This window comes from Leucoraja erinacea, chromosome 2, assembly GCF_028641065.1.
Source record: "Leucoraja erinacea ecotype New England chromosome 2, Leri_hhj_1, whole genome shotgun sequence".
In the NCBI taxonomy this organism is placed as follows: Eukaryota; Metazoa; Chordata; class Chondrichthyes; order Rajiformes; family Rajidae; genus Leucoraja; species Leucoraja erinaceus.
This window is the reverse complement of record NC_073378.1, coordinates 97,381,573-97,396,784: the sequence shown is the minus strand read 5'-3', so window position 1 is coordinate 97,396,784 and position 15,212 is coordinate 97,381,573. Positions and strand designations below refer to the sequence as shown.

At 41.3% G+C, this 15,212-nt stretch overlaps 1 protein-coding gene across 3 annotated transcripts in view; it reads right to left on the bottom strand.

Annotated features, from left to right (window-relative positions):
- Positions 1-15,212, bottom strand: part of ankmy2a (ankyrin repeat and MYND domain containing 2a) — a 49,150-nt gene that overhangs the window by 15,855 nt on the left and 18,083 nt on the right. For all 3 annotated transcript variants that reach the window (XM_055661756.1, XM_055661773.1, XM_055661764.1), the window contains one exon: positions 1,969-2,107. In XM_055661756.1, the coding sequence (XP_055517731.1) occupies positions 1,969-2,107 (139 nt within the window). The remainder of the gene's footprint in view (positions 1-1,968; positions 2,108-15,212) is intronic.

Here is a 15,212-nt window from a genome sequence, read left to right as displayed (position 1 = left end):
TTACTACAAGTATAAGGTGCAACAGAATTCTGAAAATAAATGGTTTCAGGACCTGGTGAGGGGGGAGGAAAAATACAAAGTTGGTATATCCCCTTTATCTCTCTTTTTTTACTTTTAATATATCTTCTGTTTTCTTTTTCTATGGCTTACTTCTTAATTCTTTTTCAAATTTTCCGTGTTTAAGGGTCCCTTTTGATCACTCTTTCACACACTTACTATCCTATTTCACTCTTTACTTTTCTGCTTTTTAAAGTTTAAAATATGAAGTGGTACATGGAATGTATTATGTTATTTCTGGCTTACATTATTATTGTAATGTACACTACTTCTAATAAATAAAATTATTTAAAAAAAAATCATTACCCATTGGATTTTATAGAAGCTTACAAAACTCTTTAGTGGTTGGACAGGATAGATGCAGGAAGATTGTTCCCGATGTTGGGGAAGTCCAGAACAAGGGGCCACAGTTTAAGGATAAGGGGGAAATGTTTTAGGACCGAGATGAGAAAAACATTTTTCACACAGAGAGTGGTGAATCTCTGGAATTCTCTGCCACAGAAGGTAGTTGAGGCCAGTTCACTGGCCATATTTAAGAGGGAGTTAGAGGTGGCCCTTATGGCTAAGGGGATCAGGGGGTATGGAGAGAAGGCAGGTACGGGATACTGAGTTGGATGATCAGCCATGATCTTTATTGAATGGCGGTGCAGGCTCGAAGGACCGAATGGCCTACTCCTGCACCTATTTTCTATGCTTCTATTATTTGTCCGACAACAGAGATGCAGTCCGCAAATTTAAAGATGGAATTCTGGCTAGCCACAGTCATTGGTGTAGAATGAGCAGTGCAGGAGACTGAGTGCACAGCCCTGAGGTGTTCCTGTGCTGATGGTTGGGGAGGAGGAAGTGTAATTTGTACTGATTGCAGTCTGCCAATGAAGAAGTTGCACAGGTATAAGCAGAGGACTATTCCCCCCTCCCATCGAGTTTGATTTGGGAGCAGATGACAATTTTGAATGCCAAGCTATAGTTGATGAACAACAGCCTGACATATGCGTTCTTATTATCCAAGTGGTCCAATAGAGAGTTAGCGGGTTCAAGTTCCGTAATGATCTATTGTGGTGGTTGGCAAATAGTAGTGGATTCAGGTTCTTGCTATGGTGGGAGTTGATATGCGCCATAACCAACTTCTCAAAGCACGGATGTTAGTGCCACCAGTCAGTAGCCATTGAGGTGTGTCATCTGACACTTTTTGGGTATCAGTTACTTACCGGTATTATTAATGCCCTTTTAAAACAGGTGAGAACCTTGGACCTTGAGAGATTGAAGAAGTCCGCAAAAAACCCAGCATCCTGAACCACCATAGCCATTTCCACTTGATTACTCAACCCGAGTCAACTCAACCCGATTACAACAGGGCAAGGACATTTTCAATTTAGCAGCATGAATCATCTTAAAGGGGCTGTCCCACTGCGGCGACCTAATTGCCATGTTTAGAAGAGTTTGCCTTCGACTCATAGTCGCAGCATGGTTGACACGAGGTCCTAAGAGGTCTTTGTAACTCTCCTTCATGCTCGAGAGTAGTCCCTGCGTACTCAAGGCCTCAGCTAGGTCTCAGCGTATTTTTCAACACTCTGAAAAATGCCTGCGAGTAAAGAAAGGTCACCATGGAAAAAAAACGATTTTTTTTTTAACTTGTAGGTTTAGTCAAAGTAGGTCAGAACGTTATTCATAGGTAATCGAGGGTAGTCAAAGGTAGTCGTAGATAGTCTTCAACATAGTTGAACAGAGGTTGAAGGAGATTGTCTTCACTCTCCACTATTCGGTGTCCAATTTTCCCGAAGCTAGTCAACATAGTCAAAGGAGGTCCTCTACATAGTCGAAGGAGGTCTTCGACATGACACTTTTTCAAACTCTCCTAATCTCGCCAATTAGGTCGCCGCAGTGGGACAGCCCCTTAAGTAAAGGTCTTACCCGAGAGTCCAGCAAACATAAGAGCTGAATAACCATGCTCATGTTCATTGCAATTTACATCCGCACCGTGCTGCAGGAGCAGTTTGCACATTTCAGCTTTTCCTTTATATGCAGCGTGCATCAGAGGAGTCATTCCATGCTGCAAAAGGAAATAAAAATATTAAAACAATTATAGTTTTAAAAAAGCACATTAAAAATAAATAATTCATGCATTTTTGCATCATTCCAACAAATGGCCTGATTGATCTTTCCACCACCACACTTCACATGCTCTTTCCAAATTCATCACACTGTGGGAGTATGTACGCAAACAACTATTTGCCAAACAAAGTCTTTCCAAACCCAAGCAATCCATTTAACCCCCCACCCCACTTTTACTCTTCAAGAGTCCAGATTACTGCTCCACATCAGAGAATAACTTTGTTCCTGAATCCAATTCGACCATCACTTTTTGTTGTTACTCTTCAAGTTTATAAATTGCCATTTAAAAGGTTATGCTTATGCCATCATTATCTTCGGCATCTCTTCCCATTTCCCATTGTGTGGCAGCACTGTTTTATTTTCACGATGCGTTTGAATAAAATTGGCTGTGCTGTGGAAGTACAAAGTCAAAATTTACACCAACACTCAAAGTACATTATCCATAAAATGCTTGGGGGGGGAAATTATGTAAACAATCCCATCCATTATTCTTCTCCTCCACATAATAGACAGAAAAAATATTTTGGAGAACCAGAGCACAAACATAATTTGTGATTAATTCCACAACAGCGCTTCATGCAATTCTGTAATAATTTAACCCAATAAATAGATGAAAGCTTTTCAAACTGTTATGTATTAAACATTTTACGTGCACTCAACTGACGGGAATATCTCTCATCAATCTTAAGTTTATCCGCATACAATATTCTATCACAAATAAATACTCCTTGTTGATTCTTCAAGGCCAGTAGCAATGTGCTCTGTAGTATTACATTGGACAGGAGTGCCTGAATCTGGGAAATTCCTCAGCCGTCTCATTTCACTTCACCCACTCTTGAAGAGTGACAATTGTCTTTTGCTGTCTCATACCACAGTAGCTATCAATGTACACTACCTTGAAAAAGCAGCCCATGTCAGGCTGAGAATTTTGCGTGTGATAGGACTTGGTCACAGCTTTAAATTTCCTATTATTTCAATTGCAAAGACTAACATTGTAATACTATTGCTGTTTTCATAGACATAACATACTAAATTAAAAGGGAGTTTTTCCATTTGAGACAATACTCATTCAGACTTATTTGTGCCTGCATTAATCTACAATTGCACTTTGACATCACCCGTCACAAGTGACATTGGTATCCCTCTTGTTCTCCACTCATTTACGCCTCTCTCATTCTTCCCCCATTGCACACACTTTGATTCAAAATTTTGAACTCTGTATCTTGACACAGCTTTCACTCCTTGAAAGCAGTACGAACTGCGAATGAACATTGAAAATCAAACCCTGAAACATGGTTGTCGAGTGATGTGTTGGGTATATGGCCTTGTAAATAATCATCACCGATATAACAAGGTCAGGGTGGTTGTGAGAAGCTTTTGATGATAATCTGATTGATGATAGATTAATGAGACCAGTTAATGAAGGAATTTAAAAGCTGCGCAATGCAGAGCCACAGGAGGGTTTATTAGCAGATCCAGCCGTGCTAACAGAGAGCAAAAAAATCAAACCAGTATTAAACACAGGTGACATATATAGATCTAACTAATTCTGGTATAAACATAGTGAGAATGTCAGTTACTGGAGGTTGTTGAATTTGAGTCTGAGTCTGGAAGGCTGCAATGTGCTCTTGGGAGTATCAGGATTATTTGCTTCTCTTTGAGAAAAAGAGACCCAGGTCTCTTTTAAAGGTAAGGGTAGCTCGTCTTGATAAGCAAGGGGTGTAAGGTTAAGAGGGCAGGTGCGATTGCAGTCATGATCTGATCATTACAGTCTCAATAAACGGCAAAGCTGACTCAAGGAGTCAAGTCGGATACTTGCTCCTAATTTGCATATTATCAAAGCCCTCAAATGTAAAAAATTATAGATGTTGACCTGATGGCAGCACTACAGTGATCAGTGTTTTCAGCACTTCCAAAGGCCGAAGTGCCAGCCCAGATGACATACCTGGCCAAGCGCTGAAGACTTGTGCAGACCATTGGTCAGTGTATTCAATGTATATTAACCAAAGACCCTATAGCAAGCAAGATAGCTCACTCGACAAAAAAGACGTAGTATGGTCATGGGCAGATTCATGGGGAAATTTCAGCCCCACTTCCGTAAACGGCTTCCGTCTCCACCATCTTTGTCCGCCATAGCGGAGCAAACATACTAGTGCAGAGACAGAAGCCGGTTTCGGAAACATCCTCGTAAAAATCAAACATCTTAGGTAAAAATCTTCTTCTCATTTTCTTTCTGTCTCTCTGCCACAATAAAAAGCAAAAAGATGCCTCTGTTCCTTCCACAGCGTGTGCGGAGTCTGGCCCGGATCAGCACGGCTGGGACGCCAGGGTAAAGTTGCGGGGAGGTTTACAATGTATTTTTATTTAATGTTGTCCCTTGTCTGTGTCTTGAGTCCGAAATAAAGATTATCATTATAAAAAAATCTGGAGAAATATATATGTGTGTGTTATGACTATATACATCTATATCACATTCATAAATGTGTGTATGTGTGTTCTATCCTACACAATCTAATCACTTGTATGGTTGCTGAATAAATCATCCTTAAGTTATAGATACAGTATATCGTGAGTCTTGCTTGGGAACTTTTTAACTCAGCGGGCAGGCAGCAGCAGATTGTCGCTCCCTTCAGTTTCACCCCACCTACACCCCTCTGCTTCCCGGCCATGTGTGTGACCCCTTCCCTCCCCTCTCATTGCACCGGCACGGGGGCTTTGAACTGTCTTCACGTCGGCGATGCCAGCAGGTCAGTGCCAGTCACCGGAGACGTCAGGACCAACGGGACACCGACCCCCAGGCCCACTGCAAGCACGGAGATCCCAGATCAGCAGCTCCAGCCCAGCCTTGCTCCAACTCCAGAGGACCACGTTCCCCGTAGGGACAGAAGCAGATGGTGTGCAAGGTACGTCTTGTTCTTGGGGTGGCGCAGCTCGGGCTGTGGGCGAACTGCCACTTGTCTCCGTAGCGGCCCATCGGGGAGCGGATTCCTCTGGAGTTGGAGGGGGAGGGGGGATATTGTGCTGTTTGATCGACCTCTGCTATCCCAGGGACAGGGAGACACAGCGGCTTTTGAGAATGGTGGGCAATCACTTCCAAAGTTCTGCCCACAGTCAGTACACCTCTCCTATACTTGTCTCCCGCACAAAGGTCATCTCGCAGAGAATGATCCCAGCCTAACCCTCCCTATTCTCTCCTATTCTACAAGAAAAAACTACATTGAAGACTCAAACTCGCGATCGAGTAACTGCCGGGATCGAGGCGCAAACTCGCAACCTTGCGGATATGAGCCAAGCACTCTACCACTGAGCCAGCCGTTAAAAACTACGCTAAAAATCTTCCATTCGGAAAGCCGAAAAATTCCGAATTACGAAAAGTGTCTGGTCCCAAGGCTTTCGGATAAAAGGTTGTGTACCTGTGCTTCATTTAGATAACCCCACCATTACAGATAGATCTCATTTCACACTCTGGTTATTGGGAAGACCAGACCCATTTTATTGTTGAAAAACAATTCCATAGACACAAAAAATCATTAAGGAACATTCCAAGAGTAGAGCAACTAGAATCTTCATATTGCTATTATTTTTCCAAATACCGCAGTTGTGAACAGTGTGATTAGATGAATTACAGGGTGCAATACAAAAATCAACTCATACACAGCACATGACCCATTTAAAAAGAAAAGTTTAAAAAAAACATTAAAAAAGACAATTAACAGAATCATATTTTGTTAACATATTAATCTTTAACAAAATTTAACAGCATTATGAATGAACAGAATTATGAATCTAACCCTATATCACACACACAAACTGTTCCCCCGCAACGCCGAGAGGGATTTACAAAGTCGGGTCGGGTTACTGAAATGGACGAAAAAAAGTCCCACGTTCCGCTCCGTTTGCGTACTACACGTCAGCCCATTACATTTAGCAGGAGTCTCTGCTATATGATCTTTGTTGTTAACCAGCATCTGCAGTTCTGTTTCTATCAGTTATACAATGCTAGTAGTGGACAATTGGCAATAATAGGGTTTACTGTACTTAACTTAGTTAAATGTGGTTAGGCAGGGCATTTCATCCGATATGTGCTCAAAAACTTTTCTAGTCAACAAGTAGCATATTCCTCACCTCTTGAATGCAATCAAATTGGATCTATCACTCTTCAATTTCTTCCAGTAATTTTATTTTGGAACAGTTTACAATCTACAACGTGCACTACCACTGCTCACTCAGGCTACCCCAACAGCACCTCTCAAGCCCATGATCTCTCCCACATGACAGGCAAGAGTAGCATACATTGGTGGTCCTTCTTCATCACTGCGCCCCCAAATCCTGGAACTCCCTATCAAACAGCATTGTGGCAGTATGTATTGCCACCAGGTCTGCTGCATTTCAAGGTGACAGCTCACAAACACCTTTGCCAGAGCAATCAGGATGGGCAGTGCCCAGATTCTGAAAATAAACTGATTATTTGTTTAAGAAGGAATTGCAGATGCTGGAAAACCAAAAGGTAGACAAAAATGCTGGAGAAACTCAGCGGGTGAGGCAGCATCTATGGAGCGAAGGAAATAGGCAACGTTTCGGGTCGAGACCCTTCTTCAGACCGATGCGATGGTGGGGAGGAAGAAAGGAAGAGGTGGAGCCAGAGGGCTGAGGGAGAGCTCAGAAGGGGAGGAGAAAGTAAGGACTACCTGAAATTAGAGAAGCCAATGTTCTAACGGTGATTTTTTAACATAATCCGATACAGATTTACGCCGTGATGTCAAAAATCGCCATCTGAAAATTTCACGCAATATTTCTCGAGTTATTCATGAAAATGTTCACAAATTTCAAATAACTTGGAAAATAAACGAGATGGTCTCGCTGATGATGTCACGATGGCTCTGCCCTCACGACCTGCTGCCCTATGTTCCACACGCCCTCCGGTTCTTCAAAAGACGTAGAAAGAACGAGCAAGTGAAACATATAAGATTGTTAATGGCTTGGACACACTAGAGGCAGGAAACATGTTCCCGATGTTGGGAGTCCAGAACCAGAGGCCACAGTTTAAGAATAAGGAGTAAGCCATTTAGAACGGAGACGTGGCAGGTTCTCTGGATGTTTTCAAGAGAGAGCTAGATAGTTGGTATGGGGGCGGGATTAAAATGCCGTTTTCTCCTGCCTGTCGGGAGTCGAACTTTCTCAGGCTGTTCAGCTGCTGCAGAGAAATCGTTCCGACTGCCGTTCTCGGAAGTTTAAAAAAAACAAAAAACCGCTGGACAATTTAATCGCTGGAGTAAGATAAAAATCTACTTCTAACGCAGTAAACGCCGACAACGGGACTGATCTCACGTAGGGGACAAAACACAAGGCATTATTATTATGAGGAGCCCATGCTGAGTGACTCTACGACTATCTGATGGGCAAAAGAAAATCCATGTATGATAGTCAAGAGAGTCACGTGTTTAATTGTCATATGTAGTGACAACGTGACAATGATATCCTATTTGCTGCAGGGTTAAAGAGCATTAACATAACAAACAATCTTGAGATCTGTACTCAAGAATTGATCAATCAATCTCTAACACTTTCTGTAACCTCCTCTGTTCCCGGGCATTTGAGTTACCGAACCAGGGCTGGATGCAACAAGTATGGCCTCTACTGCATGTGTTTAAGAGGGAATCCCGCCCCCATACCAACTATCTAGTACTCCCAACATCGGGAACATGTTTCCTGGCCTCTACTGCATACCTGTTGAATTTCTTTTTTCTTTTTTTTTAATTTTATGTGTATTAGAAGTACAATAAATTACAATAATACACATCACATATATCTTATTACATTATGTTGTACCACTTCGTTTTTTGAGCTTTAAAAAAGGTAGAAATAAAAGAAGTAAGGAAAGTGAGCAAGAATCGTGAAGGTGCAGGAAAGTGTTGGGAGAAGAAAGCCCCTTGGGGAAGAAATTGGAGAAGGAAGTAAAGAAAGGAAATAAGACCCTAGAAAGAAAAGAAATAAAAAGGAAAAACAATCGCTCTATTATAACACAAAACTCCGCAAAAAAGGATATACCAACCGTGTTTTAAAAAAAATGTATTTTATACCCCCCATTACCAGATCCTGGTACCATTTATATTTTAAATTACTATTGCACCTTATGCTTGTAATAGTTCCGTAAATGCAGAACACGTCTTTTGGAAGTGGTCTGCTTTGCCTGCTAGGAGGAGTCTCATCTCTTCCAAGTGTAATGTTTCGAACATGTTTGAAATCCACATTTTTATTGTTGGTATTGGAGCATTTTTCCAAAATTTTAGTATAAGCTTTTTTCCCCATTATTAGCCCCTAATTCAGTAAGTTCTTTTGAAACACATTTAACGGGGTTATCTTCTGATATTACAAAAATGATCCATTCTGTTTTATCATACCTATACAACATTATTTTAAATATAGAGATACCTACATGCGATGGTATTAGAAGAGACTGGGAACAAGAACTAGCTATAAAAATTTCAAAAGAGAGCTGGGATAAACACTTACTTACTATATGTGCATAAATGCTCGATCAACGTACGACATACTCTAATTCAATATAAAACATTACATAGACTATATTATTCAAAAACTAAAATAAATAAACTTTTCCCCAATGTCTCACCCATTTGTGATAAATGTCAGTCACAAGAAGCTAACATAGCGCACTCTTTTGTTTTCTGTATAAAAATTAAAAAATTCTGGAACAAAATATTTGAAATCTTCACAAAATTATTTAAAATAAAACTTGTACCAAAAGCATACCTGTTGAAATCCAATAGAGCATTTGGTGACATACCAAATTACCTCAATCTTCTATGCAAGTGGAAATATTAATGTGTGGGAAGGAACTGCAGATGCTGGTTTAAACCAAAGATAGACACAACAAGCTGGAGTAACTCAGCAGGCAGGCAGCATCTCTGGAGTAAAGGAATGGGTGATGTTTCAGGTCGAGACCCTTCTTCAGACTGGTTAGGGAAAAGTGAAACGAGAGATATAGACAGTGATGTGGAGAGATAAAGAGCAATGAATTAAAGATATGCAAAAAAAAGTAACGATGATAAAGGAAACAGGCCATTGTAAGCTCTAGCCTGCTGAGTTACTCCGGCTTTTTGTGTCTATCTTCGGAGATATTAATGTGCTTTCTTTGTGAATGCATCAAAGTGCTGGGCCGAGGATAGACCTCCAGAGATATGCATGCCCAGAATCTACCAGCCTGAAGAAGGGTCTCAACCCATTCCTTCTCTCCAGAGACGTTGACAGTCCCGCGGAGTTACTCCAGCTTTTTGTGTCTCTCCCAGGATCTTTCAGCTGTTGATTTGTTCCACAGCCGTCATGCCAGGGCCTGTTTCCACTGTATCACTATATGAGAGAGAGATACTGCAAAACTATACTAAACATAGAATACTGCAGCAAAATTACTACTTAAATCACTCCCAAATGTCAAAAACATGTGGACCAGTCTTGCATTATCAACCTTCTGTTTATTTGTCTGGATTTGGCAAGTGACACAAGTAAAATGTACAAGTGGGTGTCACCAGATAATTATAATGTTCTATCCTTTGCGCTTAAGCTGTTCCACGCAAAATTCCCCAATTAGCTCAACAGCATTTCAAAGAATTCTAAGGTTGGGAGTTTTTGTTTTTTTTTAACCTTTGCTGCAAACCATAGTTTTGACCAGATTTCTTGGCTGTGGGATTACATAAAAGTACACCAAATGTTGTCTTTGAATTATAGCAGAAATAACTATTGCAACTTCACGGGTATGGGATCATAGTTTCTGACTATCAAATTCAGATATAAAATTATGCCGAATTTTATGGGAGAAAATTCCACTCTTCTACCGCACTTGCATGGAGTGTTTTCTAACCCACAACCAGAATAGCTCTTCTCCGACTTTAAGCTTGTGGTGCTTTGTCCAACTACCAACATAAAGTGTTTTTGGTGTGTGCTTTCAACACGTTTCATAATTCTAAAAATTTCACCCCAATCTTAAATAAAAGACTGATTCACACTTAATCATTTGATCCGTACCAAAATTCTGGGGAATCGATGCTACATTTCATGCAACACCACCATATCCTCTAGTCTAATGCAAAGTCAAAAATGGAACCATGCAAATGACTAGTACCTGCACTTGCTACATCCAGCATTTGTGATGATGATTGGATTAGACCAAAGAATAGGAATGTGTTTTTTACCCCCCGTTTTGTACAGATAATTTCCCACTGTACCAAGTAGATGCCAGCGCTATAAGTGCGACAATAAATTAAAGCAAGAGGTGCCATTAGTTTGCAACACAAGACTTCAATAATAAGCGAGTTCGGTATTCCAACTGTGAATGCCCAGATCATAGGTCATAAGCAACAAACATTCTCGGCAGCCGTGCCGCGGCATGGACATAGACATGTGCCTCATCTGCAGCCAGGATCGAACACGGGTCTCCGGCGCCGCAATCGATGCTGAACCGACACTGGACCATCCCCCCCCCCGGTCCGAGGCTGCCAGAGACGTCAGGAGTCAAATGGGAGCGGTTCTCAACTCTGCCTGTTAAGCTACCAGCGCTGCCTTGACTTACGGGAACGACGGCCCAGGCGCACAGCCAACGGGGAGAAGCAGGGCTAACTCCACGGCTCCGGACTGGTGACCCATCAGTCCAGGTAGGACTGTAGGTTAACGCGGCGAAACAGAGGGGGTGGGGGTTTGGTCCTTGGGAGAGGATGGTGCAGTGGTGGTTTGGCAGCGATTGTGGCGCCGGAGACCCGGGATGGATCCTGGCTGCAGATGAGGCGAGAGCGGCACGACTGCCGAGAGGTTTTATCGCTTGTGACCTTTGACAAATCCCATGATTCCTTGTGCTTTTCGGAATGCCAAACTCACTGAATCTGAAATTCCCTGCTTACATCTCCATAGCATTCCTCTTCCCCTTAGACCTACCTTTCTGACCAAGCTCTTGGCTATCCGCCATTATTCTTTCTTGTGTGCATTACCTCGGTAGTTTAGTTTATGTAACATACCGGCAAAGTGCCTTAAACCACAGTAAGGCTCAAGAGTGTTTAATTATCATTTGAACCAACAACTAAATTCTTACTTGCTGCAGCTTTATAGGCCCATTAGTGCAATAACATAACAATCAATAATATAATAAATTAATATAGATAACCAGACCATAGTCGTCCCAAATCCAAGTACGTGTTCATCCAAAACAAGGCCCATGGTAGATCATAGTTGTTGTAAGTGTTGTGAAGTGTTCAAGAGCTTGATGCTTACGGGGAAGATGCTGCTCGTTAACCTAGAGGTCATGGTTCTCAGCATGTTCGTGAAAATGTAGGTATGTTACAAAACTTACCTTCAGCGACGCTGCAGTTCTGCCACTGGCCGTGTGCGCGACTTTAGTGCATTTGAGAGGGGGGCGGGATTAAAATGCAATTTTTTCCTGCCTGTCGGAGTCCATTTTCTCAGGCTGCTAAGCTGCTGCAGACATCCGTTCTATGAAGTTTTTTAAAAACATCGCTGGATAATTAAATCGCAGGTGTAAAATAAAAATCGACTTCCAACGCCGTCAGCGGGACGGTTCTCCCACACGGGACAAATAATGGCAAGTCGTATATTTTACAAATATAAACTTGCTTCTTAGGATTACTTTAATGCAAATTTTACATTGCGAAAAGATGATTTAGGCCCCATACGAACGGGCAATGTTTTTCCTGCCGCTATTGGGTTTAAATTCGCCACGAACCGCAACGTTCCAAATGATCGCGTTCCACAAAATCCCACTCGCATGACGATTTAAATGGCCATTAATTTACAGGAATTAAACACTAAATTCCTTCCATTTAGCCTATAAATTCATGACAATGAGATTTAAAAATCATGTTATATTGTGAATTCTTGTGTGAATGTTATTTGGACACTTAGGCTATTTAGAAATGTTAACCTTTTCTTAAGAAATGGATAGATGTTTAGATCTAGTAATAGAATTTTGTAATTAGCTACAATTAGGTGACTAACTAATTATATACTTTAATTTCAGGTCATCCAAGTAAGATTGTTTCATATTTGTTTCACAATGCTTCAATCTATAATAACTGAAAATTTCATTCAGTTCTCTTAATTTTTAAGAACGTTATGGGCTTTTGACTGTCCTTGATCACAGCTTTTGAGTTGTCAATGGAAAAGCAATAGGGAACAAGATGCTAATTTTAGAGTATGAAAATGGCCATATCTTTTTTAATACTTAAGATATGAAAGTGAATAAGGTGTCAAATGAAACTTCTTTTTATGCTTTATGTGATGGGATAAATTGCAGACTTGATTTTTAAAATCTCAAAATGTTGTAACATTGCTGCAAAATGTTCTTCCCGATGGTTGTGGCGAGATGAGTTAGGGTGTGGCTCTCGATATTAGTTGCCTTTTTTGGCAGGGCCTCCTGCTGGTCACTTTGATAGTTGGGAGATCAATACCCATGATAGACTGGGCAACATATACACTTTCTGAAGTCTCCCTCGGCAATTTGAGTAACTGAAGCAGGCAGTGATGCCACCAGTATACACTCGACCATACACTTGTAGTTCAATAGAGTATTTGTTGACATAATGAATCTCCTCAATCATCCAATAAAAGAGGCAAACTTTCTTTGTGATTACACGAAGTTCTGTGCACAGGACAGATCTTCAGAGATATGCATGCACAGGAACTCAAAGCTGCTGACTCTCCTCCACTGTCCCAATGAAGATGGGTTCATTGATCGTCAGTTTTCCATTTCTGAAGTTAATCAGCTTCTTGGTCTTGCGAAAATTGAGAGCAAGATTAATGTTCTGGCACCCATCAGAATGTCAATCTCTCTTTTATAACTGACCACATCACCTGTTATTCGTCCAACAGCAGTTGTGTTCTCAGTGAATTTAACAATGGCATTGGAGCCGTGTCTGGCTGCACAGTCAGGAGTATAGAACAAGTAGACCAAGAGACAGAGCATACCCCCTCGAGATACTCTTGTGTTGGTGGTCATTGAGGAGAGCGTTGTTGCCAATTTGTGCTGATTGTGGTTTGTCAGTGAGGAAGTGCAGGATGCAGTTGCATTGCGGCAAGCGGAGACTCAGTTCCCTGACGTTGATGATGTTTAAAGGGGATGATGGTGTTGATCACCGAAAAGTGGTCAATGAACAACAACGTGCCATACATTTTTTTTATTGTCCAAGTGGTCCAGTGCAGAGCGTGGAGCCAGCAAAATCAGATCCTCTGTGGATCTGTCATGGCAGTAGAAGGATTTTTGTGGGTCCAGGTCCTTACCAAGGGTTAACACAGGTCATAACCAACCTCTCAAAGTACTTCTTCCCATGGAGGCCAGTGCAACTGGTAGGCAGTCATGAGGGCCTCACCTTGCTTTTCTTGGACATGGTTCTTATTGATGTTTTTCTAAAGCAAGTGGGGTCTTTGGACCTTGGGAGTGAGAGGTTGTAGCTGTCTGCAAAAACTCTAGCCAGTTGGTCCACATCGGTTTTAAGAACATTGCCAGGTAAATTGGGCTGGATGCTTTGTGAAGGACCTTCCAGCATCGGCCTTGGTGACTGAGATTACAGATATGTCGGGGCTCAAGAAAACGGGTGTTGTCATTTTTGAAGTGAGCATTGAAAGCATTGCGTTTGCCAGGGAGTAATGCGGCACTATCATTTGATTTTGCCTTATAGGAATGAATGGCGGGCAAGCCCTACCACCATTGCCAAATTTGCCTGATCCTCCATTTTATACCGAAAGTGTCTCTTTGCATTCTCAATTACCGTTTCGAGGTCAGCTCTGTGATTCTACATCACCAGACCTGAATGGCAGAGTGTGATTAAGCAGCCAACATAAATGAATCAAATGAGGAAATTCTTCATATTCTGCTTGTGCAGCTTACAACCCAATGGTAAGAATGTGGAATTCTCAAATTTTAGCTAACTACATAATCCTCCCCCCCCCACGCCCCACCTCAACTAGCCCTGATTTTCTCTTCCCCTTCCACCTACATTTGTTCCTCCAGCTTCACAAGTTGCAAGTTGTCAGTACTTTTGTCTCACCCACTTGTCCTTTCATTTCTGGCCTTTAACCAACAATCTGCCTATCAAAAATCCCTCCTTGCATGTTTCCACCCATTAGCTGATGGGTAAGATCAGCAAGATCTTTCAAGAGAAGTAAGCTTGTGGAAGAATTGGTGAGATGTAAAAAGAAACATACATACCACATTGCATGTGTCAACAAGCAAAAATTGAAAATGAAAACAACCAATCTCCTTTGATGAAACTAATAACTAATGTACTTATACAATGTACAACGCCCTATTCGTTACGCAATTGGATTAAAAAAATATTATAGTTCACAAATATGGACTTAAAAAAAAAAAGTTCTGACATTGTTGCTCTGGCAAACTGGAATAGAACTGCAGTATTCAATTCTCAACAAAAACAACTTCAAATTATGATTCAAAATCTAAATTAAGAACTTCCAGTTGACATAGAAGTCTGAATTGGAGCATTGTGGTCAAGGCAGCCGAGAACATGGAAATTAATCACATGTTAAATTTTTTCCAAACCATAAGACTGTGAAATCCAGACCAGTGCAGAATCTGTGCTTTCAAAGTGGAAAATACATAATGCTCACATGCAAGTTTACTGAGGCCCAAAAAACAAAGTGCTGTATTCTGATCGAATCGGTGGGGGTAAATGGACAGGCGACATTTTGGGTCGAGCCCCTTCTTCAGACTGATGTGGTAAAGGAGAGGAAGCTGGCAAAGCGAGGTGAAGGAAGGGGAGCAAAGGAGCAAAAACTGGCAAGTGATAGTTGTAAGATTTGAGTGGGTTCATAGCACATAAAAAAGGGTACCACATCTCCTGTGCGTTTTATGACTAAACTAGACCCATCTTAATATTTAAACCTCAATGTAAAGAATTACTCAGACCATCACTAAACAGCATTGTACATTAAACGGTAGAGATTAGGCAGTAATAATAGCTTCTGTAAAGAAAAATGCATGAATCTCGGAGATTATAACGACAGTA